Source organism: Arabidopsis thaliana, chromosome 3 (genome assembly GCF_000001735.4).
Source record: "Arabidopsis thaliana chromosome 3, partial sequence".
NCBI classification, from domain to species: Eukaryota; Viridiplantae; Streptophyta; class Magnoliopsida; order Brassicales; family Brassicaceae; genus Arabidopsis; species Arabidopsis thaliana.
In genome coordinates this window covers 10455600-10477118 of record NC_003074.8, presented here as the reverse complement: position 1 = coordinate 10477118, position 21519 = coordinate 10455600, and the positions used below count along the sequence as shown (strand labels likewise).

Genomic DNA, 21519 nt, shown 5'->3' with positions numbered 1-21519 from the left:
TAAGCTGAACTGAGTCTAACATTTTGTTAAATCAACCTAAACCTTAATATAAGCAATTACAGACTACAGTATAACCTCTATAAATTAAGAACAATTCTTGGGTTCATCCCTAGGAGGTGAATCCATTCATTCACCCCCTTTTAGTTAACCAATAAGAATTTGACATGTTATCTATTTAAAGAATAAATAAATTTAATCACAAAATCTAAATCTTAACCACTCTTTAATCAACCCAAACCAAAATATAATTTCGTTTAATCACAAAATCTAAACCCTAACCGCTATTTTATCAACCCAAACCAAAATATAATTTTGTTTTAATCACAAAATATAAACTATAATCACTATTTTATCAACCCAAACCGAAATATAATTTCGCTTTAATCACAAAATTTAAACCATAACCACTATTTTATTAACCCAAACCGAAATATAATTTCGTTTTAATCACAAAATCTAAACTCTAACCACTATTTTATCAACCCAAACCAAAATATAATTTTGTTTAATCACAAAATCTAAACCCTAACCACTATTTTATCAACCCAAACCAAAATATAATTTTGTTTAACCACAAAATATAAACCCTAACCACTATTTTATCAACCCAAACCAAAATATAATTTTGTTTAATCACAAAATATAAACCCTAAAACTATTTTATAAAGCCAAACAAATAATTTCTTTAATTAAAATTTTACAGAATTTGTTTTCTTAATTTCTTTTGTTTGGTTGATTTTAATTTATTTATTCTTTAATAGATGACATGTCAAATTCTAATTGGTCATTAAAAAGGGGTGAATGAATGGATTCACTCCTTAATACTCGATAAATTAATATTTTTCATAAATTAATACTCGATAAATTAATAACCTCTATAAATTAATAAATTTTTCTGGTCCCGAGTTGGGACTAGTGTAAAAATTGATACAAATCGATAAATTAATAAGATAATATATTTTTTTAAAATCCTATGTAAATATATGGTCTCATCAATATTATAAATTAATAATTGTATAAATTTATGAATATATATTTATATTTATGATTATATATTATGTAAAACTTAGTAAAATATGACTTTAGTACTGTTTTTCTTTAATTTATATTAATTCTTTGTAAAATTCAATTCTAATAATTTTTCTACGTATAAAAAAGTTTTTGTTTTTGTTTTTAAACCTAATAATGGTTTTCTACTTGTAATGATTTTTAGAAAAATTATTGATTGTATAGAAAAAGTACCTTTTAGATCACATTTTTGTAAAAAATTACAAAATTTATAAAATCTCTCCATAAATTAATAATTTATCGATAAATTAATACCTCTCTAAATTAATAAATTTTTTCAGGATCCCGACATTATTAATTTATAGAGGTTTTACTGTAGTATGCTTGGGTAATGGGTCCAATCAGTCCGGTTTAGTTTAGAATTTCGGTAATTCGGATTACTCGGTTTGGGTAAAAGAGTCCTGAAACGACTTGAAATAGAGGTTTAGGGTTTAGGTAATTTGGTTCGGTTAGACAATCGTTTTTTTCGATTTAGGTAAAAATATTCCGAATTAAAACCACACTTACATGGATAATGCCCATTTATTCAATTTTGACATCAATGATGAGAAATTAAAAGCTAGAATGCAGCACATAGCTAACACTCGCTTAAGTCCAAAAAACGCTACCATATTGGACTACTAATCAACCATCATTAATCTATCACTCTGTATTTTTAGATATGACTGGTTCTTTCTAAATTGTTCTAGCTTCTATCTTTAGTTTTAGTTAGTGTCACACAACAATTAATGATTAACTAGTGGATTAATCTTCAAAGCATGACTGTTCTTTTAACCGGCGGAACGAAGGGAATTGAGTTCTTATTCTTCCTTTCGTATGCTTTGTTTCAAACTCCTATGTAGTTTTTTTTTTTCATCTTTGAGAGAATCAAGTAAAATTTAAACAAAAAAACCTTAGCTTGAGTCTGAAATTATCAAGTCGCGGGTTTGGTCATACTTATAATGCTTCCTTTTGACGAGATAAAGCATTTGTAAAATCTTCAATATTTTAATTATGCTCTTGATCTCACTAAACTACTACGAATGTGGCATGGCAACCCCTAATCCTTTGAATAGATCACACTTTTACCATAGAAAAAAAATAAAAAAGATCACACTTTTACCAAAATGTCTTGAATAGAAAAGCTAATTTATGTGTTTAAACCCATCAGTATTTTTTTGAGGACGCAAGATAGACAAATATCAAACTTTTATATAATCGTCGTGTAATTGACTTCAAATAACATTTATTGGATCCCATATAAGTCTTTTTTTTCTTTTTTTTCTTTTTTTGAAAACAGGATCCCATATAAGTCTAGTAATTATTATTCTGTTGTCAAAAAGTTTTCATATTTATAACTTTGTTGGTTTTTAACTGAGGATGATGCATCCATCTAAACTCAAGATGCATCTTAAAAAATAGTCTTTTTTGGATGAGATTGTCAAACGCATTTGGATGCTCCATCTAACTTGTCTGCAAAATTGTACTTAAACGAACATCAGTTGGCATATGCAGTTAGATGCATCAGTCTCAGAAACGAACATGACCTAAACGTCAGTACAAATCTTGGTTTTTTGTTGTCAAAATTTTTTATATTTATGACGTTTTTTGGTTTTATGATGATGATACAAACAGCTTGGGCCTAAGCCCAACATAAATTATGGTTTCATATTTCTTTTTTAATTTTTGATTAGTCCATAGTAAAAGATCTCTATCGGATTTCCACGGGATCTCATCATTCAGTACTCTGCATATATTCACCTATCAATGTATCATCAATTCATCATGATTCGTGAATCGTGATCTTTCCTTTTTATTGGTGAATGATGAATATAGTACAAATATTTTCAAATTATTAGAAATAGCCTAGTATACATAAGTTTTGAAATCAATAAAAGTTGTGAAAAGAAGGAGAATCGAGAAAGATTATAGTAGACGCGTTACACATTTAAATAAAATACTTAAAAAGTGGCAACAAAATTTCAACAAAGGAAAAAAAAGAGATTACGCCGTGAAATGTGGTTTAGTGCAAGAAAACTAGAAAAAACTTACCAATCCACAATTCACATGCAAACACATACCACCTCGTAGCACGCCACGTGTATTCATCTGACGGCTACCGTTACGTCATCATTGAAGAAAACAAACAAAAATATCATAAAAAATCGCCGTTATAACTTTTTTTCCTTCACAAATTTTCATTTTCACCACCCAAATTTAAACTTTTTTAAGGAAAGAGAATAAAAAGAAAAATCTCTACGCGTGTATATATAGAATTATAGACATATATAAGTTTATTCGTTGGTAATGTTTCTAGGGATGATCGACATGCAACGATGAAATCATCGTCATCGATTTTTCGTGAAACTTCAGAGAAAAAATCAGAGAGATGGATGATGATGAACATTGGAAGATTTTCTCCATTTTTCTTGTCTTCCTTTTGTATAACTCTTTTCTTCACCGGTTTCTTTGTTTATCAGAATCCTTTTAAATCCATCGCTGATCAAAATGTTCTTTCTTTCCAACCTCAAATCGGTAAGGTAAAACCATAGAAAATATAAATGATGATCATCAAACTCTTTTGCTTTTGTCACTTTCTTTTTTTGTCTCCACGAACTTGTTCTTGGGATTTATTTTGATTATTTGTATTCTGTGAAGTATTTTAAAATTATGATTTTATGTTTATTTGTTCCCACGTACGTTTTTGCTGTTTTTTGTTCTTGATATTTTGTAAAATATGAGCAGAATCTAACATTTTGTTAGTTTTTTTTTCTCTCCAAGAACTCATGTTACGAAAATTTCGTGGGAATATTTGTATTTGTGAACTTACAAAACTTTTGATTATTATATTTAATTATTCCCACAATCTTGCTGTTTTTTTTTATGAAAATCTCTCAGTTTTGTTTAATTCCTATTATGTGTTCTTTAGTTTGTGTTTGAAATTCTAATGATTTGTTTGTCTTTTGTGTTGTGTTTTTTTGGTTAGATCCTGAGTGTGATTTGTTCAAGGGACATTGGGTTCCAGACAAAAGAGGATCTTTATACACAAACTCGAGCTGTGCTACGATTCCCGACTCGAAGAACTGCATAAAACAAGGGAGACCCGACAAAGATTTCTTGTTCTGGAGATGGAAACCCGATGGTTGCGATCTTCCGAGGTTTAATCCAAAGGCGTTTCTCAGTATGGTTCGAGGGAAGAAGATGAATTTTATTGGTGATTCTGTGGCTAGGAACCATATGGAATCTCTTCTTTGCTTGTTGTCAATGGTATGTATATACGTTGCTTTGTTTGCAAGAAGAGAATAGTTGCTTTTGCTTAAGCTTTTTTTGTGTGTTTGCTTGTGCAGGAAGAAACTCCTAAGGACATCTACAAGGATGGAGAAGATAGAAACAGGATTTGGTACTTTCCGAAGCACGATTTTACTCTCTCGACCTCGTGGACTAAGTTTCTTGTGGAGGAACGAGAGAGAAGAGATAGTAACAATACAGGTACTGGATTGTTTGATCTAGATATCGGCAAGATCGATGAAGGGTGGTTTAATGGTCTACCGAATACAGACATTGCTATTGTCTCGGCTGCTCATTGGTTCTTCAGACCTATATTTATACATAGAGGAGATGAGACACTGGGTTGCATTTACTGTAACTTACCAAACATGACTCAGATTAGCCCGGAAGAAGGGTTTAAGCTTGTTTACTCAGCTGTCCTTAGGCAAATCAATGAGTGTGAGATGTGTAAGAAAGATTTAGTGACGGTACTGAGGACTATTTCACCTGCGCATTTCGAGAATGGGACTTGGGACACCGGAGGAACTTGCAGCAGGACGAGTCCTTTCGGAGAAAACAAAATTGACCTGCAGAGCAATGAGATGAAGATCAGGAAATCTCAGATTGAACAGCTTGAAGGTATAACAAAACGAGGCAACAAAGCAAAGAAGTTTGCGGTATTGGATGTGACAAGGGTTATGCAGATGAGACCTGATGGGCATCCCAATGGTTACTGGGGAAATAAATGGATGAAAGGTTATAATGATTGCGTGCATTGGTGTTTGCCCGGGCCAATCGATGCGTGGAACGACTTTTTAATGGCGATAATTAGACAGTTAAGATGATATGATTTGTGGATATAAACATTCTTTTACCTTTCTTCTTTTCAAGCATATTACTGATATGATTCTTTTATCAATGATACACAATTCATCAATAGAATACAAAACTTTCGTTTACCTCATATGGTTGCTCATAATCTTCCGCAGATAGTACAGTACTGTTTCATGTATTCACCGAGTTTTTTCATATTGAATCCTGCAAGATGTTAACAGAGAAATGCCTTCGAGCATTCATGCAGACATGAAACTCAAATGAAGAATCCCCAATGAGTAACATAAATCTGCAGATGATTAAAGCATAGTAGCTAAATTTCTTTCCCAACAAACCATGACTACATTGCTTCTATATTCTTCCACCAAGTGTAACTTATACTCCAGTCATCAAGATCACAATTGATAACAGATGATAGCAAATTCTTCAAAAACAAATATAAAATATGAAGAAGCTCTGAAGAACAAAGAAGATCAAATCTTTTACAGAAAACTTGATCTAGCACAATTCAAAACTAAACATAATTGCTTCTATACTGTTCCATCAACATCATCAAGTGAAATTGTAAAGACATTAACTGCAAAACGGCTTCGACCAAGTCATGTCCATGCACAAAAACATAAAACACAATTGAAGAATCTCAAATCAATAATACAACTTTGGTCAAGCTTAACTCTAATCTGCAGAAGAATCAAGCACAAGTAAGTTCGCACCAAAACTCCATAAACTAAACGTAGATGTAACCTAAACAACAACTTAAACATAATTGCTTCTATAATGTTCCATCAAGCTCGAAACTTTTGTCAACTAAACCAAAGGAATTACATAATCAGATTGTTACTAGCTGAAAGCTAAACATTCATATCAAGATTCCAAATTGTTACCAAGACCAAAAGAGAAAACTTCACGAACAGGAGAAAACTCAACAAGACCAATATCCATAGCATAACCATAAACAAGAAGCTTCAAATCTCTCAAAACCAAAAACCCTTCAGAGATACGTGACTTAGGAACATCAACAGCCACAGAACAAAACGGAACCCAAGAATCAACACGATACTCTTCACCAATCTCAAACCCTTCTTTCTTAATCACTTCACATAACTGAAGCTGAAGCTGAATAAGCGAAAGAGACGGCGTCGGCGAAAGAAACAGAGCATTGTCGTCACTAGAAAAGCTTCCTATTGAAGAGAAAGAGAGTGAGATTGGTTCTTGTTTAGATGAGAATGATTTGATGATTGGTTCAAGCTTTGTTGAATCGATGGATGAAGTAGTTGAGAATAAGGTTATGTGTGGACGAGACTCGTTGTTGATTAGATATGTACTGATTTGACGACGAGCGAAGACGTTCCAAGCTTTCAAGACTTGGTTCTCGAGTGCTGGATCGAAGTAGAGCTCGATTGCGTAGCCTTGCGACATCTTTTGTTGATTTCGTTTGGGAATTTTGAAGATTGAGGATGGAATTGAAAAGGGTAGTGACGATCTGAGAGAGAGATTTAGGAGTTTTTGGTGAACCGAGAAACCCTGAGAGTGATGGAGGAGGAGAAAAGGGGAAGTTTTTCAAAGTAATAAAGATTCAACTTTTTTTTAAGCCAATTAAAATCTAGGGAAATTTGCAAAAGAAACACACAAAAAAATATAAATTAGAAAACTAACACCTAACAAAAAAGAAGGTGATATTCTTTATATCTTCTGTATTAATTCCAGTTATAACCCTATGTGAACAACACGCTCTTCGCCTATCTCTCTTCTCATTCCAGAATTTGGCTTTTTCTTCCTCCTTTATCCGCCTCTATGTGTTTCTTATCCTCTCTCTCGCTCTTTCTAGTGTCTCTTTCATTTACTCTCCTTCTCACAAACACCATATTTCGAACTCCCATTCGATTGATCTACTTCTGAAACAGATCTGATTCAAATCGACAAGTGTCGATTCATGAACTTTGATGATTAGGAGTGAGAAATCAGGACTATAACAGAAACCATAGATTTGATGTAAATAGTATACTATTTATCCAAAAATTACTAAATAGTATGAGTCTTTAGACTTTAGTAAAAACTATATCACTTCTAGATACAAAAATTGACATCCACGATTTGCAGATATTACTTTTGCATTGTTTGGTACATTAGAGAATGTAGTATCTGATTTCTGGAATTAATTGCTTTTTTTATTTTATTGTGCTGCAATATGGTGTTGAAATCAGAGTCACCGCCACCACCGCGACGACCACCACTGCAATCAATATCACCACCGTCGTTGCCCACACCATCACCGTCGTCGTTGCCCACACCACCATCACCTCTCCTTATCCCACCTTTTTTCTCGTCTTGTGTGCTTACCAAACTCACAAACTCTCATTTCTCTCCACTCTCTATAACACATGAAATCATCAGCTTACAATCTCACGCCCGTGTGTCTACACACTGAAACAAACATGAAGGAGTATTTAGACATTTCATCTCTCATGTGTGCTATTTATTTAGTTTACCATATTATACTGCTATATTCTTAAATACTTTATCAAAATATGTTAGTTTTACAAAAGACCCTAAAATCTACCATCTACAAAAAATTAAATTCATTTTAATTATAAAGTCTAATATGTCATTAAATCGAGTTATATATTAGTTTATATATGAATTTATAAATTAATTTAAATTTTACAATTAAACAAAATTAAATTTCAGTTCGAATTTATAAAAAAAAACAGTTTGCGTTTATGTTTTACAACATAAAGAAATTAAATATCGGTTCGAATTTATACAAAAATATTAAAATTTGATTTTATAGTTAAACGAGATTATTTATTAATTTAATATTTTGTAATTTTGTCTTGTTGATAATTTTTTTTTTTTTTTTCACATGATAATATTGTCTCCCGCAGTCAAATTATTAGGTTTTTCCCTGTGATATGAGTATTCGCTTTCTAAAGATGATATCATGATTAGCCTTTGTAAACATTTCTCTTCATGGGGAGAGGTCACTGATATTATGATTCTTGATGAAGGTAGCGACAGGTTTGTCGCTTCTTCTTCCTCCAATTTTCCCAACTCTCTCAATCTATTTTCATATTATTCAAAAACATTTGTCCGTAACATGTGTTCAAAAATGAGTAACAAAATATATTGTTCAATGTTCAGTTACAAAGCTATATAGAACATTTTATTGTTACTAATAGAGTGCTCCTAATCTCGATCAACACAAACACATTCTACAAAGAGCTAATCATATTAATTAAATCATCGTTTCCAATATTCTTGTAAATCTATATTCGGTCGTCTATGTTTTCGTCTAGAAGAGGAGTTTCCTCTGACAGCGACAAGAACTGAGTCTTCCCTTCTTTTGCTTTTCCCCACATCACAGTGTAAAACCCTAACGATATCAAAATCCCTCCGACCAAACTGCAACATTAACCACATAACAAGAAACCATTAGATTAGATGTGTGGTTTTTCTTGTTTCACAAACAAGTGTGTCTGAAGATTATTGATTCATATATACATATACCTTCCTAGGTAAAAAGAATCTCCAAGAAAAATCGCTCCCATAATCACTGCTATTAAAATCGATAAAGGTCTGAATATAGCTAAGTAAACAGGTCCTTTATTACGTACTGCCCACAGATGAATCGCGTAATATCCTGGATTAAATATTCCCTGCGAAAAATAGCTATAGTATTGAAAAGAAGTTTAAGATATAATTAAGTTTTCTAAAATATTAAAATTTACGTACCCCAACAACTATGCAAACTAATGTAATGTCAAAATGAATGATCCATATGCTCGGATTGTTCTTTTCTGCTACGATTCCGATCAATGACGTCAAGATTGAAGCAATCAGAAAATAGAAGAAAGAGACCGTGAATGGTGCTGGATATAACTTCATTATATGTGCCTGTCCAATTCAATATTAATCTACTATAAGGAAAATTTAGTTTATGTACATGCAAGTATGTATGATGTATCAAGTTAAGAGAATTAATATGTTATTACTTGAAGAATAAAAGCAACAGGAACGAGGGTGTCTTTGATGGCTAAAAGACAACCACCGATGATCCAATCCGAGTTTGAGGATGATAACGGCAAAAGAAGCTGACGGAGTTGTGGAAATGGTGGAGAAGATGGGGTGAAGACTCGTGGACCATGGTAGAGAACTACCACAAGTGCGCCAACTAGTGAAACTATTGTCCCAACCATTTTGGCTACACTACTCTTTTCTTTGAAAGATGCTTTCTCCATTCTATTTTTTTGTTTCACAAATAGAAAACATGATAAATATTTAAATGATCAAATATTTTGCTAAATGGAAAAAGCAATTCATTTTAATCATACAAATGAAAATTTTCAAAATTGCTATCACCTATGAAATTTGTAATAAAACTTGACACAGTAATAAATAAAAATAATTTTAAAAATGTAGTTATTTCCACTTCTCTTAAACAAATATATATTTAATACATTAAAGAATAATAGAAACTCACAAACTTTTTTTTTTAATCATCCCAAAAGATGTTTTGAGACATTGTGTTTTTGTGGTTCGGTTCTCAGAATAGCCCCATTAAAAAAAATTGTGGTGGATTTATTGTGTACTCTAAATTAAGAGGAAAGATTTGGTATTTCTGGATTTTTAGTTGTCTTTCCGGGTTTCGCACCTAAAATTATATGGTAGGCTTTCACTCTCTCGAGTTTTGTTTTTGTACTTAAATTTTAAATAATTAAAAATGAAAAGGATTAGGTTTTACAAAAATGTATAACTACAAAACTGGGATTTTTGTGGTTTGTTTTGTTCTAGTTTCTCCAAGAACCGATAAACATTGTGACTACTACTTAAATCAATAATACTGTATAATAAATAAGGGTACCATATATATGTGCTCTAGCCTCCATGTTCCTATATGTTCAAGATTATAATGTGTTTCGGGGCTCATATGGCCTCCTCTGTATCTCACAAAAGAAACGACTTAGTTAGGCATTTTTTGAAAATGCGATTATTATAAAGTTCAAAACTTAAATTTAAGTTTTGATTTATTTTTTGAAAATGGATCCGCAAAATTTAAATATTGTTCTGTAAGTAGTTAAAATCGGTTCAAAACTTCCAAACTGATCAATTTCAGGAAAAAAACAAACCTCAAACTTTCTTTTGATCATACCAAACCTTCTTCTGATAAATAAAAATTCTGAAATTCTTTATACATCAAATTGATTAAAATCAAAGTAAAATATTAGTGTTACAAAAACCTAAAAAATTGTTTTTATTTAGAACATCACAAATAGGACCTGATGTTACATTATAGCTAATGTCCATTTTAAAAATATGAACCTGACTAACATGTGCCACACAATTATTCCTGTCATTTTTTTTGTCGTTATTTATTCCTGTCATTTTCCTGAACCTGATGTAGATCTAACAATATATAATTAAACTTTGAAAAACTGCTATCGAAATTCTGAATTTAATTATTAAACATGTAAATTAAGTACAAAATTTATTTATTTATTTTACAAACTGATGATTCAAGTGTCTTATCTGTGTTAATCTACAAAACAGCTCACCTTTATTAAATAATCATATCTGTGTTATCTGAATTAATATTCTCTTTATAAAACTAACCCAAAAAATCATGGATTAAATACTAATTAACAATTAAATACTTATTAACGAGAAACAAAAGTTTTTATATTTTTTTTTGTTAATAGGTAGAAAATTTCTGACGTTACTAATTAACAATTCATAATTGTAAGAAAAAAAGGTAAATGGATTAAAATAAAACCTGAAGATAATGGCAAGGATGAAGGTAATGGCAGGATTGATATTGCTAATGGCTGAAGCTAAGGTTGGGTTGCTGTATTCGATGCCTATGAATCCTGTGATCAGATACGTTGACCTGTTCATTTATATTCACATTTAGCAAAAAGTAAAGTATATTAGAAACATTTTCAGGTTAATAAAAATTTCTTTACCAACAATTAGGAAAATAATTACATTCAAAAGTTGAAGAAGAACAAGAAGTGTAGTTGGCTTTACCCTAGCAGCCCAAGAACTCCAATTTTACAGAGAATTGAAAGACTTAGTGAAGGAAGTGATCTTGACCTGCAAAAGAATGCACAAGTAATCAAATGAAAACTTTTGACAAAACAAGAATCAATCAAACAGGGTTTATTAACTAACAAAAAGATTGTTATTTAGAAACCTATAAGAGAAGATGTGAGAAGGAAGAAGAACAATAGAGCCAATGAGATAAGAATAGATGAGGAAGGTATAAGAATTAAGGCCTTTTGAAGTCGCTGCTTTAAACAAAGTATTCATAGCCACATTTCCGGTTTCAGTCGCCAACATGGCCGTCAATAACACGGCGTCTCTCCGACGGAGAGTAATGGAGGCCATTGTCGGCAAGTCAAAAGATATAAAGCTTAGTGTGTGGAATGACTCATGATAAAAATCCAGGAGAGTATTTTGTATATCTTGTGACCAAAATGATGATTAAGTCTCAAAAATAATTGAAATTTTGGTGGGCCATTCTATCATTTGGTCTCTCCTTGTTATACGTGAAATGATAATTTGGATATTTAAATTTGCCTATGCTTATTGGACTTTCTCAAGTGTGGTTTTTCTTTTAACTCTCTTGGAATTGAGAAGTCGTGTTCACAAATTCCGACCAAATGGCCAAAGATTTTATCAATTATAAAACCTCGAGTGTTTTTGTAACGCTTGAAGATGGACAAACTCTTAAACAAAGCGTTCCTCACAAATACACAATGGATTAAAAAAAAAAAATGAGAGAGATACAGAAACTGTTCTCAAACAAGAGACATATAATGTCAACTTTTATTTTCTATATAATAAGTTAAAGGTCATATCTATAAATATTTACTAAAGAAAATTTCACCGTTAACACTTTTCTCAGTTTTTTTTTCACGAAGAGGTAAAGTGGATTGAGCCAACCAGCTTTTAGCCACTTGGGCTTAATTGGACGAATCTGCCCTGGAACGAGAAATGAAAGAAAACTGTTCAGTTTCGTTCCTTTGTATTCTGGTTACGGAAATAATTTTAAATCTTTAAAATTAAATAAATAAAAATGTAAATAATTTTAAAACTTAAAATAAAATCAAAAACTGTCTTCGAGAAACGCAGAACAGTTTCGACGAACTCCGTATTCGAAGACGCATAAAAATTCCGACAAAACTTAAACCCAATTCCGATTGAGGCTCTGTTCGAGTTCGAGTCTTTGCTTGAGTGGAGAAAATTTCGATCGAGTTCGTTTTAAAGTGTCTAACAAAAAGAGGATTTTCTGGTTATCATACTAAAATGGCAGAGATGAAGAAGAGTAGTCGGCGGCGAGGAGTTTCGGAAGTTAATGTATCATCGTCGGCGACGACAATTATGGGTAAGGGTAAGAGGTTGAAGAAGAGTGCAAAATTAAAATTGCAGAGGTTGAAGAAGAGTGCAAAATTAGGGTTGCAGAGGTTGAAGACGAATGCAAAATTATAATTATACCCTTCAATAAATTTCTTATGTGTACGTATATGTAATTTACGGTGTACGTACATGTGGACATGTAAATATAATAGATTATGTTTTATTGTTAAAGCGGTATACACAATTATATATTGAGTTTGTACATTATAAATCTTTGTTTTTTTTTTTTGTTTTTTTTTTGTCAACCGATATTAATATAGACTCAAACGAGCCAATCCCGAGAGATATTGTTTACATATGTGACATGGTACGGCTTTGGTTATTTTGATTAGATGAGATATTTCCGGAGTTTTCTCCATAAAATCTATGCATATATAATAATTAAGTAAAAATATATAGTCAAAGTATAGATATTCTTAATACTTTTGAAAAATGATGTACGTACATCTTTTCATGAGTTAAAATTGTTGAGATATATTTATTGATACAATAATAAACCAATATTGACGATGGTGAGGGTATATTCTACTATAGTCCTACTAGAGATGAAGACATTGTTATTTACAATATTGACGAATTTTTGTAATGTTTGGTATCTACGATGGTGCATACGGCGAGTTAGCCAAATGTTATGTATTTAGTACGATATATATGATATTTTTTGTTTTGATGTTGTTGTTTCTATTTAATTGTTATTTTGACATTCTTTAGTAAGCGTTATGTTATACGATATTATTTGTTGAGAATAGGTAAGATTTAAAACTAAACCCGTAGACGTACACGATAATATTGAGATACACGTACACGTGTATGACCTCTCCAAACATTTATATCCTAAGAATGCCTAAATCACATAAGTCTTATATTATGTACGTACACAAAAATATTTATTGGAGCGTACATGGTACACCATTAATCTAATTTTTTGACATCAAAATTAAGTTATTTATATGGCTATATATCTCAATATAAATTATGCAAATATGATATTCAACGAATCGTAGTCTGATTCAGGTAAAACCTATTTTCCAATACTAAACTGCAGGGCTTTCATAACTATACGTATTCATGTACGTAAAATATTTACCTTTCAATACTATACCGGATACATAGTTAGTAGTGTGCTTATATTATTCCAAAAATCATGTCTTATCTCCCGTTTAGGACTCACAAATGATTGAATGACTTAATTCTTTTCTAAATAATTGATGCTTTTTCAATCAAGAACATGTTCATTAGTGACACTCAAATGTAGAAAAGGATACTTAGGTTAAAGATGACTGGAAAATTACAGTTATACCTTTCATCGGATTTCTTCATGTATATATATTTAATTTATAATGTACGTACACAAAATTATTTAATGGAACGTATATGTACGAATCCTAATAAATATCTAACCACCCACAACAACAAATTTGATATATATGTTAGTTTCATGTACTTTTTTCATGTGTTGTTCATACATGATTTGAATGTTTTGATTTTATGGTCAAAAAAAATTTGAAACGTAAATATACAAATTATTTAGATATTTACGTACATATATACACACATTACTCCCGTATACGTACACATTACTCCGGTGTACGTACACATTACTACCGTGTACGTACACATTACTATAGTGTACGCATATATTATTACGGCCAGAGTAAAATGAAGCAAGGCGACGATTAATGGTAGCCTCTATGCGGGAACGCATTCCCTACAACAAATCATCATGATTAGTGACATGTACGGTATGTGAAAGTAAAAAAGTTATAAACACATTGGCGAAATATTACTCGATTATCTGCCAAGATGAGACCCAGGTCGAACTCATTTATTCCCACGCATTTTTGAAACACCCTGACCACAAAAGCGCGTATACTCCATCCGACTATACCATCATCTCCAGTTACGTTCTCAGCTATATCATCCGTGTGCTCAACTAATTCACCTTCGCATCTTGTCTCCTCTGCACAGACTCTAGTGTACGTACATTGGTACAAACCATGTTGACACGTCGGGGATGGAGCAGAGGTTGGTGTAGTGTCAACCAAAACACCAGTGGGTTCTACATGAGGTACATGTGTACCCGTCGACGTACACGATGCCAATAGACGAGTGAATTCCCTTGGGGGTTCCACGGTTTGTTGAGTGTCATTCACGACGTCCTCCTCAACATGACCATTTCCATATTGTTCCACAATCATGTCACCCCATTTATTGTAATCGTAATCTCCGCCACTACCTTCACTACCGTCTACTGTAGGGTCGAGGGTAATTTCACGGCTTTCACCATCGGTGTCATCGTCATGTACATCCATATCTTCGTCCTCTTCATTATCCTCGTCCTCATATTCATTCTCATCACCTTCATCTATGTCATCCTCCTCATCTACATTTATATCTTCGTAAAAATTATGAGCTGCATCAACATTTGTAACCTCTGTCTCTGTATGGCCTCCCTTGCCGATAGGGTAAAAAGACACAAACAAGTTAACAGAAGGATCGCCATTACGAATCAACATAAATGTATCCATGCTGATTTGATTCTCAATATATACTGGAGGGCGATTACTTGCTATCATATTAGACATCTTTCCAGGCATCCAGTAACTTATTATAGGGTTCCATTCACTAAACTTATAGCTGAAAACATCACATATTGTACTTGCCAAATCCGTGTACGTCGTTGTGTCTGTAATACGTACACAGCGTCCGAAACTTCCTTTTTCAGCTTCAAATTTCCAACCTTCTTCTTTGTATATCCACTCACCAACCATAATTAATACAGGTAACTCCATACCTGCAACATAAATTCCTCAGGTCAGAACAACATTAAATACAAAAAAATCAGATCTTTTTGAAGGCTTTCATTTATGTCAACAAAGACAAAAAGAATCTCTAACAAAATAATTTATGTACTTATAAATTTAACAAAACAGATCAAAGAGCTTACATTTATATCTACAAATACAAAAAGATCTCCAACAAAACAATTTATGAACTCAAAAATTTTTAAAAACGTATCATTACTTTCATATCACGTTCTCAAGTGTAATTAATAGGATTAACACGAATTTCTTACCTAGAACACAGATTGTCTCCCCTTCAATCCTTCAAACTTTGTAAAACAGCAACTAAAAACTTCAGATTCTTCACCGTAACACAATTTTGATTTTCGTTTTTTTCCCAGAATTCTAATCTCAATTATGTAAATATCTTACAATATAATCTATATTATAATAGGTAATCATGAGTTTTAGTTTTGTCAAAACTTTTTAGCATTAAAAACTTCTGAGCCCAACCAATTTTTAAAAATTTTAATTTCAATCTCAAGTGTCAAATTCGCCGAAACCCAGAAAATATTTAATGCATTTCTCGTCGATGAACAGTGTACGTACAAACCCGGTTCTCTTGGATTCCAGCGACGCGGTCCGTACGTACAAACCGGGTTCAGTTTCGTCAGGGCATTTTGGTCAGTTTTTGGCTGAATGGCTAAGAAATGAAATGCCCAGCCCACAGTGTCAAAATTTGAAATTAAAAGTGGGTCAACGGCTACTGTACGCAATTTACCTTATTTACTAACCATGGATATAGAGTGTCTTTACTTCATGGTTAAAACAATTATTCAAGTTATAAACAAAGCGCAACATGAAATACAGTAGTAATATACATGTACACATTACCCAAAAGTGTGGCTAAGAATATGTAAATTAGTTCTAATTTATTTTTAATTCTAATTTGGCCATTTTAGCCGTTCAATAGAAGAGGGGTTCTCTCTTTTCCTGAAACTAACAACAATTGATCTTTCTCTTCGTTTGCTTTACCCCACATCACAGCGTAAAACCCCAACGTTATCAATAGTCCTCCTATCAAACTGCAAAATGAAGCAAAAGCTTGAAAATGTTTTTGTTTATAAATGTGTATAATTAATGAAGACAATTGATGAGTGATCACATACCATCCGAGATAGAGAGAATCGTTGAGAAAAACTGCGCTCATAACCACCGCTATTAAAATCGACAAAGGCTTAAATATCGCTAAGTATAGAGGTCCTTTGTGACGTACTGTCCATGAATGGATCACATAGTATACTGAAGTAATTATTGCCTGAAATGTTTTATAAAATACTAGGTTAAGATCAAAAGTAAATATATTGGTAATCTTTTAAAATTATGTACAACGTACCATAGTTACAATTGTTATCAAAGTAATATCAAATCGAATGATCCAAACGCTTGGATTGTTCTTTTCCACTACTAGTCCAATCATTGAAGTCACGATTGAAACCGATACAATGTAGAGGAAGGAGACTGTGAATGCTGCTGGATATGTACTCATTATTTTTGCCTGGCCAAATACATTTTATAGAATAAACATTGAAATTATATATGCATGTTCAACCTTCTTTCAAAAAACAAAATTTGATATTTGATGTATGAAGATAGTTGATTAACTTCAAAACCCCAGCTATTTCCAGAGCTGGCTTTACGAGTTTCATGACTCCAAGCAAAACAATAATTACTAGGGCCTCTTATTAGTGAAAAATTATATATTTTCGGCAAAAGGTTATAATGGGACTCCAACTTCGCACATATCACTGATATTAGTACTCTTAGAATCCAACACTATCATGCGGTTGAGATGAATTGAGATGAATTTGAATCAAACAGGAAGCTTGTACAGTAATGGACGACCATGGACATATCCAATGGACATGGTTATCCTTCATGGATTTGGACAAGTTTTTGGACCATAAACCATTATGGACCGTTCATTAAACCCCAAAAAAAAAATGGTCCAAATGGTCAAACCTATTGGACGTTAAACGGACCACTTGACACCTTATTAGTCACTTTATCATACTCTTACATATATATATATTTATTTATTTCGACTTCAAACATGCTTGTCTTGCTTGACCCCATGGCCGCCTCTTCCTGTATGCCTATATCTAGTTTTAACATCCAATGTTTATGGTTGAGAGTTTTCTTCTATAGGTAAGTAAATAGTGATTGGTCTATGACCAACTCGATCATCGAGGGCCGGTCCTTAACTTTAAGTGGCCTCAAACATAACTAAAATATGTGGATTGGAAAAAGAAAAAAAGGATGAAAAGGAATGCAAAAACAAATAGAGCAAATAATATTAGTAAAAGCTCGAACTTGTGAATCGGGACTAAGTTATAGAAAGTCTAACCACTAGACTACATTGTGTGGTTTAAAACAGTTGCTTTCCTGCTTTATTGGCGGGCCAGGCCTGCCATCATCTATTGATTAACCTAGAATTTGATGGTACGTTGTTTTGTGATAGCACATGAGTTTTGCTGGTATGGGGTAATTCTTTACGGGTTTTTGTTTTCAAGTTAGATTCTCTATTTGGCCTAGGTTCGAGGATCCAGTGGGTTTACGGTTGAACTAATTTTCCTCGGTTAAGTCTGTTGTATTTTAAAAATTCTGCCTCCGATAACAAAATTAGTCTCTTTTGCATGGAACATATCCAACACTTTGTATTATTTCTATTATGTATAAGAACAAAAATTTGTACCTGGAGAATGAAAGAAACAGAAACAAAGATGTCTCTTATGGTAAGAAGAGCTCCGCCGATGAGCCAATCTGAATTTGAAGATGATAACGGCGGAGAAAGCTGACGGAAGTTTATATACGGCGGAGAAGATGCAACAAAGACACGTGGACCATGGTAGAGAACCACAACAAGTGCGCCTATTAACGACAATATCGTCCCCATCACTTTGGCTACACTGCTCCTTTCTTTGAAAGATACTTTTTCCATTCTTTATCCACAAATTAAAAATTTGTGTTATATTTTATGGATTCCAAAATAAAAAGAAAGGTATAAATAGTCAAAGAAAGAAGAATTCATACGCATCTTGTTGAAATGCAAACAAACAGTTTTTTTTTTTTTTTCAAACAAACAGGGATGCTGACATTTATGATTTATTTACCAACGTTTATATGCAAGCCTTTTTGTGGAGTTTATGTGTAACAGTAACTTACTTTTTTACTTTTGGGGTACTAAATTTCACAGTAAGATATAGAAAAATTCTTTCTAATATCCTTTTTTTGGTGTTCATTTTCAACTTTACCCTTATTTTTTAGCCATTTTAATTTTATTCTCTTTAAATTTTTAATTATCATTTTATCCATATTTAAAAATTGTTTTAGATTAATAAAATGAAATATTAATATTTTTTTCGCCTAAACTATTTCAAAATAAATTTCTCGCCAAAAGTTTCCAATCAAAATATTTTCCCGCCAAAAGTTTTTTTTTAAAAAACATTTTCCCGCAAAAAGAGTTTTTTTTTGTGGGTAATAGATTTACAAGGGATTTTAAAAGGGTTTTCAAAGATTTATAAGAGATTTTAAAAGGGTTTTAAAATATTTACAAGGAATTTTAAAAGAGTTTTAAATGATTTACAAGGGATTTTAAAAAGGTTTTAAAATGTTGACAAGAAATTTTAAAAGGGCTTAAAAAGATTTACAAGGGATTTTAAAGGGTTTTAAAAGACTTACAAAAGTTTTTTTTAAGATTTTTAAAGGATTTAAAATTGTTTTAAAAGTGTTTTGAAAGATTTACAAGGGATTTCAAAAGGGTTTTAAACGATTTACAAGAGATTTTTAAAGGATTTAAAAGGGTTTTAAAAGATGTACAAGGGTTTTTAAAAGATTTTTAAAGAATTTACAAAAAGACCCTTTAAAAACTCTTGTAAATCTTTTTAAAACCTTTTAATATCTTTGTAAATCTTTTAAAACCCTTTTAAAATCCATTGTAAATATTTTAAAACCATTTTAAAATCCCTTGTAAATCTATTTTCCGCCAAAAAATATTTACAAGGATTTTTAAAAGCATATTTTAGTTGAGAAAAAAATTGTTACAAAAAAACAAATTGGCGGGAAATTTGTTTTTTGGCAGAAAAAAAGTTTGGCGGAAAAATTTCAGTTTCCAATTACATGTTCCTATTAGATGAGAGTAATTCGGTCATTCTGTTCAAGGAAAGAGATATTTTGTAAAATGGACAACATAAAGAGGTATTGTTGCAAAAAAGTAGTAAAAAAGGTAGTTTTGCTAATCTCCTTAAGATAATATTTCTTAATATTTGATTTTTTGGAAAAATACACATATTAAGAAAACCTATTAAAAACAAATTATAAATGTATTATTTTTTATGATTTATATTTTTAATAATTCAAAATCAATAATATTTTATTTATTTTGGAGTTTAATATTTATCAATAAGAAATAATTAATATTAAATAAAAAGCTTAAAAATCAATTTTTTAGTAACAAATTTTTTCCTAAAATATTAATTAATAAGAAACATAAGAGTATTACTAATCAATACGTTTATTTATAACGGAGAATATTGCGCTTCAATAACAATTTATTATGTTTACTGTGGTTGTTTAATGCAACGTAATGATATAATTAAAGAGTTGGATTTATTTATAATTAAATTTTCACTACTCGTCGTTTACCTAATTCACTATACAGTACGTTTATACAGTATATTTATCTGAGATAGTGGGTAGCATAGCCGCATAGGGCAACTAGGAATTACCAAATTAGGAAAAGCTTGGTTAGCAAAATATATTGGTTTGTAAAACCTAACATAGTAACATGACCCGACTTTAAAAAACTTAATTTGGTGAACTAAAAAAACAATATTCAATTTTAAGTTGACTTATTTAGCCAATTGTGCCCGGGAAAGAAAATGTTTCGATTTCGACACCTGAACTAGAATAGTTTGCTTTTAGAACAATCTGAAATCTGCAAATAATTGGAAAAAAAAATATAGATATCAAACCTGAAGATAATGGCGAGGATGAAGGTAAGAGCAGGAGTGATATTGCTAATGGCAGAGGCTAAGGTTGGGCTGCTGTATTCGATGCCTATGTATCCTGTGATCACATACATTGATCTGTTCATTTTTATTGTCAGCCAAAACCATTTATTAGATTGTCCACCAAAAAATCACATGTTTAGCAAATAGGAACATAATTTCATACTTAAGATTGGAAAAAAGATTGCGTTAGTAAGAGTTTTTACCCTAGCAATCCAAGAAGTCCTATTTTAGAAAGTATTGACAAACTTAGTGGAGGAAGTGATCTTGACCTGTAAAGAAAAACAAAAAATAAATAAATGAAATCAATACCACCAAATGTTTATGAAAATAAACTCATAAAGTTACTAGAAACCTGTCGGTGAAGAACAGAGAAGGAAGAAGAAGGAGAGAAGCAAGAAGATAAGAATAGCCGAGGAAAGCGTAAAGATTGAGTCCCTTTGAAGTTGCTACTTTAAACAAAGTACTTATTCCGACTACGCCGGTTTCTGTCGCCAGCATGGCCGTCAAGAACACGGCCTCTCTCCGCCAGAGACTTACTGTCCGGGCCATTATTGGAAAATGATAGAAAGGTTGTATGAAATGTGATTCTTTAATTCATTATCTTTTTGTTGCTTTTCTTGATGTTACAAATATAAAGAATAGCATTATGTAGGTCCAATAATTATCGTTTGTTGACTTTATAATATTCTTTATTCTTTTGGTGAAAAATGAATAAGATTTATCGTTTTTACCAATCATAAAACGGCACTAAAAAGGACATAAGACTGTATTTTCATTTTAATATTGATATTTTATCGTTATTTTATATCATTTTTAATTAATATGGTATTCTTTATCATTTATTTTTTTTGGTAAAATACATAATATTTTGTGTTACTAATCGAACCTAAAACATCAATTTAAGTTTCCATATGTTGGAGTTGAGGAAAAGTGTTAACTCAGTATTTAATCTCTCTCTAGAATTTGAGAATTTATGTATGAATTTTGTAGTACAAGGAACAAAAGAAATCAAAAAGCTACACCTTTGTTTCCTTTTCCCAACCACTCTATACATGCTAGGTTCAAAGAAACTTAAAAAAAAATTAAAAGTATCAGTACAA

The 21519-nt window shown here is 31.7% G+C and overlaps 5 protein-coding genes, 1 non-coding gene and 1 pseudogene across 15 annotated transcripts; 3 read left to right on the top strand and 4 right to left on the bottom strand.

The window, feature by feature from the left end:
• Positions 1–3166: 3166 nt before the first annotated feature.
• Positions 3167–5277, top strand: TBL22 (TRICHOME BIREFRINGENCE-LIKE 22). The gene is made up of 3 exons (NM_113733.6): positions 3167–3582; positions 4034–4314; positions 4395–5277. The coding sequence occupies exons 1-3, from the start codon at positions 3384–3386 to the stop codon at positions 5157–5159; spliced, it is 1245 nt and encodes a 414-aa protein (NP_189454.1). The 5' UTR covers positions 3167–3383; the 3' UTR covers positions 5160–5277.
• A 318-nt stretch (positions 5278–5595) lies between these two features.
• On the bottom strand, positions 5596–6727 carry AT3G28140 (RNA ligase/cyclic nucleotide phosphodiesterase family protein). 2 transcript variants are annotated; one of them, NM_113732.1, is made up of 2 exons: positions 6130–6673; positions 5731–5892 (listed from the first exon to the last, which is right to left on the bottom strand). In NM_113732.1, the coding sequence occupies exons 1-2, from the start codon at positions 6565–6567 to the stop codon at positions 5824–5826; spliced, it is 507 nt and encodes a 168-aa protein (NP_566834.1). In that variant the 5' UTR covers positions 6568–6673; the 3' UTR covers positions 5731–5823. The 2 variants fall into 2 exon arrangements, with proteins under 2 accessions (NP_850643.1, NP_566834.1); NM_180312.3 differs by having other exon boundaries at positions 5596–6727.
• A 194-nt stretch (positions 6728–6921) lies between these two features.
• AT3G00460 lies at positions 6922–7698 on the top strand. The gene has a single exon (NR_143818.1). It is a non-coding gene; the product is annotated as an uncharacterized misc_RNA (transcript).
• A 462-nt stretch (positions 7699–8160) lies between these two features.
• On the bottom strand, positions 8161–11859 carry UMAMIT44 (nodulin MtN21 /EamA-like transporter family protein). 6 transcript variants are annotated; one of them, NM_001338945.1, is made up of 7 exons: positions 11339–11802; positions 11131–11238; positions 10919–11032; positions 9141–9387; positions 8881–9042; positions 8656–8804; positions 8191–8550 (listed from the first exon to the last, which is right to left on the bottom strand). In NM_001338945.1, coding segments are annotated over exons 2-7 (810 nt in total). In that variant the 5' UTR covers positions 11133–11238; positions 11339–11802; the 3' UTR covers positions 8191–8414. The 6 variants fall into 6 exon arrangements, with proteins under 6 accessions (NP_566833.1, NP_001325438.1, NP_001325439.1 ...); NM_001338946.1 differs by having other exon boundaries at positions 8881–9062; positions 11173–11238; NM_202642.3 differs by having other exon boundaries at positions 8197–8550; positions 11173–11238; positions 11339–11859.
• Positions 11860–13118: 1259 nt separating this feature from the next.
• AT3G28120 (uncharacterized protein) lies at positions 13119–13325 on the top strand. The gene has a single exon (NM_113730.1). It carries the CDS (start codon positions 13150–13152, stop codon positions 13273–13275), a length of 126 nt encoding a protein of 41 aa, NP_189451.1. The 5' UTR covers positions 13119–13149; the 3' UTR covers positions 13276–13325.
• A 966-nt stretch (positions 13326–14291) lies between these two features.
• On the bottom strand, positions 14292–15356 carry AT3G28110 (annotated as a pseudogene; the record flags this gene model as incomplete). The annotated part of the gene is made up of 1 exon: positions 14292–15356.
• A 762-nt stretch (positions 15357–16118) lies between these two features.
• Positions 16119–21090, bottom strand: UMAMIT45 (nodulin MtN21 /EamA-like transporter family protein). 3 transcript variants are annotated; one of them, NM_113728.5, is made up of 7 exons: positions 20772–21090; positions 20623–20688; positions 20381–20494; positions 18103–18349; positions 16744–16905; positions 16517–16665; positions 16119–16432 (listed from the first exon to the last, which is right to left on the bottom strand). In NM_113728.5, exons 1-7 carry the CDS (start codon positions 20966–20968, stop codon positions 16306–16308), a joined length of 1062 nt encoding a protein of 353 aa, NP_189449.2. In that variant the 5' UTR covers positions 20969–21090; the 3' UTR covers positions 16119–16305. The 3 variants fall into 3 exon arrangements, with proteins under 3 accessions (NP_189449.2, NP_001327321.1, NP_001327320.1); NM_001338941.1 differs by having other exon boundaries at positions 16744–18349; NM_001338942.1 differs by having other exon boundaries at positions 16154–16432; positions 16517–16905; positions 20772–21020.
• Positions 21091–21519: the final 429 nt, after the last annotated feature.

Excerpts from the sequence above, each read along its gene's own strand:
- TBL22 (NM_113733.6), top strand. The coding sequence starts at position 3,384 with ATGAAATCATCGTCATCGATTTTTCGTGAAACTTCAGAGAAAAAATCA. Across the intron at positions 3,583-4,033 it reads TTCTTTCCAACCTCAAATCG|ATCCTGAGTGTGATTTGTTC; the intron begins GTAAGGTAAAAC and ends TTTTTTGGTTAG. Across the intron at positions 4,315-4,394 it reads TTCTTTGCTTGTTGTCAATG|GAAGAAACTCCTAAGGACAT; the intron begins GTATGTATATAC and ends TTGCTTGTGCAG.
- AT3G28140 (NM_180312.3), bottom strand. The coding sequence starts at position 6,567 with ATGTCGCAAGGCTACGCAATCGAGCTCTACTTCGATCCAGCACTCGAG.
- UMAMIT44 (NM_202642.3), bottom strand. The coding sequence starts at position 11,532 with ATGGCCTCCATTACTCTCCGTCGGAGAGACGCCGTGTTATTGACGGCC. Across the intron at positions 11,239-11,338 it reads TCTCACATCTTCTCTTATAG|GTCAAGATCACTTCCTTCAC; the intron begins GTTTCTAAATAA and ends ATTCTTTTGCAG. Across the intron at positions 9,043-9,140 it reads CTGTTGCTTTTATTCTTCAA|GCACATATAATGAAGTTATA; the intron begins GTAATAACATAT and ends TGAATTGGACAG.
- AT3G28120 (NM_113730.1), top strand. The coding sequence starts at position 13,150 with ATGTTTGGTATCTACGATGGTGCATACGGCGAGTTAGCCAAATGTTAT.
- UMAMIT45 (NM_113728.5), bottom strand. The coding sequence starts at position 20,968 with ATGGCCCGGACAGTAAGTCTCTGGCGGAGAGAGGCCGTGTTCTTGACG. Across the intron at positions 16,906-18,102 it reads CTGTTTCTTTCATTCTCCAG|GCAAAAATAATGAGTACATA; the intron begins GTACAAATTTTT and ends GTATTTGGCCAG. Across the intron at positions 16,433-16,516 it reads GATTCTCTCTATCTCGGATG|TTTGATAGGAGGACTATTGA; the intron begins GTATGTGATCAC and ends TTCATTTTGCAG.